General features: G+C 42.9%; 1 protein-coding gene across 1 annotated transcript; it reads left to right on the top strand.

Annotated features, from left to right (window-relative positions):
* The first annotated feature begins 429 nt into the window (after window positions 1-429).
* Window positions 430-3,676, top strand: eve1 (even-skipped-like1). Its single transcript, XM_034089156.1, has 2 exons — window positions 430-675; window positions 3,200-3,676. Exons 1-2 carry the CDS (start codon window positions 430-432, stop codon window positions 3,674-3,676), a joined length of 723 nt encoding a protein of 240 aa, XP_033945047.1.
* The last annotated feature ends 301 nt before the right edge of the window (window positions 3,677-3,977 follow it).

Here is a 3,977-nt window from a genome sequence, read left to right as displayed (position 1 = left end):
AAAATTGTTTCAAACTCGCAATTTGGACGAGTACAATATTCAAATTGCAGGAGTAACGAAATTATTAAAAGCTAAATGTGAAAATACAATTCAAGTATTGTGGAGCCGCAGAGATCTCCCAGCCTGCAAACAGTGTTCCACACATGTAAGAAAACGTATTTGTTTGCTACAGATCCTCTTAAGAAATCACACCATGATCATTTCATATATTCTTCAAGAACTTTGATTGAAAAACGACCAATGCCTGCGATATCATGAATCATGATGGACAACAGAAAATAATCGCAACTATGTTGTTGGCGCACAGAGGACCTCTTCAGTCTAACCTTATTACATTGTGGACCCTCCCATTTACAATCCATGTTCAGTGTTCAGGACATGTGGGGTCAGATGTGAGACTGGCCCACATTGATTCATTTATTATCCTCTATGCCTGCCGTAGTGTCGGAGGACAGACAGACGCCGGTGGCCGCTGTGCACTGTCCCGGCGCAGAGGCGCACACGGAGCCGTGCCCGCGCAGCGCGCTGCTGGACCCAAGCCGGCGGCACCGGACCGCGTTCACGCGCGAGCAGCTGTCCCGGCTGGAGCAGGAGTACAACACCGAGAGCTACGTCTCCAGACCCCGCCGCTGCGAGCTGGCCACCGCCCTGAACCTGCCGGAGACCACCATCAAGGTGTGTGTGAGAGAGAGTGTGCGTCAGTATGTGTGTGTTAACATGGCCAACAGTTTGTGGGGGGGGGAGCTGAAGCAGAAACCGAATCAGAATTCCTTTATGAGTCCCACAGCGGGTACATTTAACAGTGGCTTTAATAATCTTCCTCATTAAAAGACACACACAAATGCTACAAAAATACTTAAAAACAAAATACATCTTCAATGAAGTTACAGTGAATACAGTAAATACAAATAATGAAAATGATTATACAAACAAAAATATATGAAAATGTGTATATATAATATAATTGATCAATACATAATTAATAAGGAAATTCATTTCCATCTTCAAAATTGTATTTACTTTAAAAAAAAGATTGAATGCACAAGGTGTTTGTATTTTTACATTGTGCTAAATACTTACTTGAAAAGTAAGAAAAGTTAATCATTGTGCTGAATGACTGTTTTATAAGTGATTTATGATTATAAAATATTATAATATGTGTTTTTATCACTACAACATTTTTTATGTGGTAATTCTTCAATGTAAACCAACGTTTGGATACTTTGTGTACTATTACTATATCATATATAATAAATGGGTTATGCATGTAACATGTGTCAAATAAATGAAGTTAATATAATAATATCTCCATGCAGTGGAGTGAATAAATCAGTAACAAGCACCCACTTCAGACGGGTACTTATGATGCAGCAACATGAAGGTGCTTTCATCCGACCAGTCGTCTGATAGCTTCCACTACAGAACACAGGCTTCATGTAATACTCTTGCGTATTAGAGAGACTGGGTGGTCAATAGGGGCCCAGCAACTACTTTTTGCCCGAGGCCAAATGCATGATAGGACACTCTTGACTAGGGTTAGGGTTAGTCACTAAACTAAAATGAACTACAACCCTAAGCTGACTGTATAGGAGCCACACACAGAGAGACAGGGAGTTTGATTTGGGGTTTTCCAGACAGCTGTTTCCACTCATTGCGCTAAGCATTGAATTAGCATATTTTTCAAAGTGTGAAATTATTCCTTACATGTCGTATATGGTTTGCCAAATCTGTATACAACGAGAAAACAGCAGTTTGTGGTTTCATGGGCCGTTAAGTTTGTCCCCCTAACACAAATCATCATTTTAGCATTGCTGTTTCAGTACAGGGTACAACATGCTAATCAGTTAGCTTCAAAGGGGCTGCACAGTGGTTTTGAACGGATGTTGGATGGAGTCATGCTAAATGTTTCCCCTAGTCTTTAGCTAAGATCATTTCCAGTTCCGTATTGACAACACTGACATTGAGCTTTCAGAAAAATCCATCTCTGATTTTCAATTCTTACCTCATTTGTTCTGGCAAGAAACAGGAAGCCAAAATCTGTGACAGCTTCAAAAAGAAACGACAAACCCCCTGGGACAGTTCCCATGAATCTATCTACTTTTCATCTTAGTCAGCGTGCTGGATTGAGTACTGACAGGTTTAGCAGTGTAACATTTGGCCCAGTGCAGCAGCTTTACTACGCAGTAAAGCCACCTTTCTGCCAACTACTGGAGGGTCTTTTATGAAAGAGCAGGAATGTGAGGCGAGGCCTCGTAAACGCTGCCACCTGACGCTTTAGAAGCTCAGCCTTCTGAGGAGCTTCTACGAGCTGGTAAAAGATTTGAGGACAGACGGACACACAGAAGACTCCCAGCTTTAAAGCTTAAAGGAAAAGGGAGATATCTAGTTAAGTAGAGAAATGAAATGAAGCAAGGGGATGGACAGCATTGCAATTTAAAATATACATTTACATTATCATCTGTACATGTGCAGTTACATTTTATTAAATCAATGGTTCAAACACAATGTATTCTGATGACTTTCCATGTTTGTTTTCAGTGCTACATCTCAACAGCCATTTGACAGAAATGTATTTGCCACAAACATATATCCCAAATATAGATAGATAACAGATGATGGGTTACGATAAGGTCAGTCCTGGAACTAAACCATCCCAACGTGTCTTTGTAAGTGAGAGTAATATAGAGAATATTAGATCAGGGGAAAAATACTATTAAATAATAATAATTAAAGTATATATATCTTATAGAGTAGCTCAGACCATGTGCATAACATGTGATCATGTCAATGATATGTTTGAACATTGTCCTTGTATTGTATTGCTGTCTTTTCTGTGTATATGTCTTTGAATTCAGTCAAGGCAAGTGTATTGCCTTAGTCTTTAGTCAAATCTAAATGATAAGACAAAATACCTGCAAAATAATGACATTCCCATCGGCCTCAGCTGTACGTTATGTCTACTAATAAGCAGATGTTAGCATGCTTCTGAGATTGCATATCAACATTGGTCGTTTGAAGCTTTTTGGTCAAATAACCGTTGCTTTCCATTTTAATTGTACAGTTAATTTCCCCCAAAAAAAAATGTACTTCTTTGAACAAATCGTCTTCTCTCAACTTATCATGACCTTCTTTTTTCTGCTCTTGTCCAAATCTTCTCACCTTCCTTGCCCTCCTTCCTTCTTTCCTTTCCTCTCTCAAGGTGTGGTTCCAGAACAGGCGGATGAAGGACAAAAGGCAGAGACACTCCCTGCCGTGGCCCCACCCTCTTGTGGACCCCCTGGGGGCGCTCCTGATGGGCCGCGCCTCCTCCGGCCTGCCGTACCCCTTCATCCCACACCACCTCCCACACCTCCCACACCTCCCCCTCCACAGCCACTACCCCCTGGCTCTCTCCTCACCCTCGGCCCACAGTCGCTACAATGTGCCCATGAGGACCCTGGACGCACTCCGCCTCTCCCAGTACCACCACAGAGCGGGGGGGCTGCCTCCAACACAAACAGCCCTCTACCCCTCCAGCAGCATTGTGCACCACCCTGTCTCCTGCCCCTGCCTGCTGTGCATGCACTGGGGACCAGAACACCTGCTGAAGGCCAGGGGCGAGGCACTCGGACTGAACCGGCCCCGGAGTCCCAAGGTCCAGCCAGCAGGTCTGGAGCGGAGAGAAGAGGTGGTGTAAAAGAGGACAGAAACTACCTCACCATCCTAGGCGGTCAAACTGCTGTCGGATAAGGAAGTAGCAGCATCACTGTGTCTTCAATTAATGTCACGTGCACTGTTGAGCTCACTATGGTAGGACATTTTAGAGTTTCATTAACTAAGAAGAGGAAAACCACTATTCCTAGGTCTTATCTATGCCAGTCACATGACACAGATAATCGCAGCAATTTGTTTATTGGATGACAGGAAACTGTTTCCACATAGAGTGCTGCAGGAATGAGTCCCAACACCCGGTAATGGGTTAGCATTTTACCATTTCC

The sequence above is a fragment of the Pseudochaenichthys georgianus genome, chromosome 8 (assembly GCF_902827115.2).
Source record: "Pseudochaenichthys georgianus chromosome 8, fPseGeo1.2, whole genome shotgun sequence".
In the NCBI taxonomy this organism is placed as follows: domain Eukaryota; kingdom Metazoa; phylum Chordata; class Actinopteri; order Perciformes; family Channichthyidae; genus Pseudochaenichthys; species Pseudochaenichthys georgianus.
This window is presented reverse-complemented; position numbering and strand designations above follow the sequence as displayed.

Excerpts from the sequence above, each read along its gene's own strand:
- eve1 (XM_034089156.1), top strand. The coding sequence starts at position 430 with ATGCCTGCCGTAGTGTCGGAGGACAGACAGACGCCGGTGGCCGCTGTG. Across the intron at positions 676-3,199 it reads TGCCGGAGACCACCATCAAG|GTGTGGTTCCAGAACAGGCG; the intron begins GTGTGTGTGAGA and ends TCCTCTCTCAAG.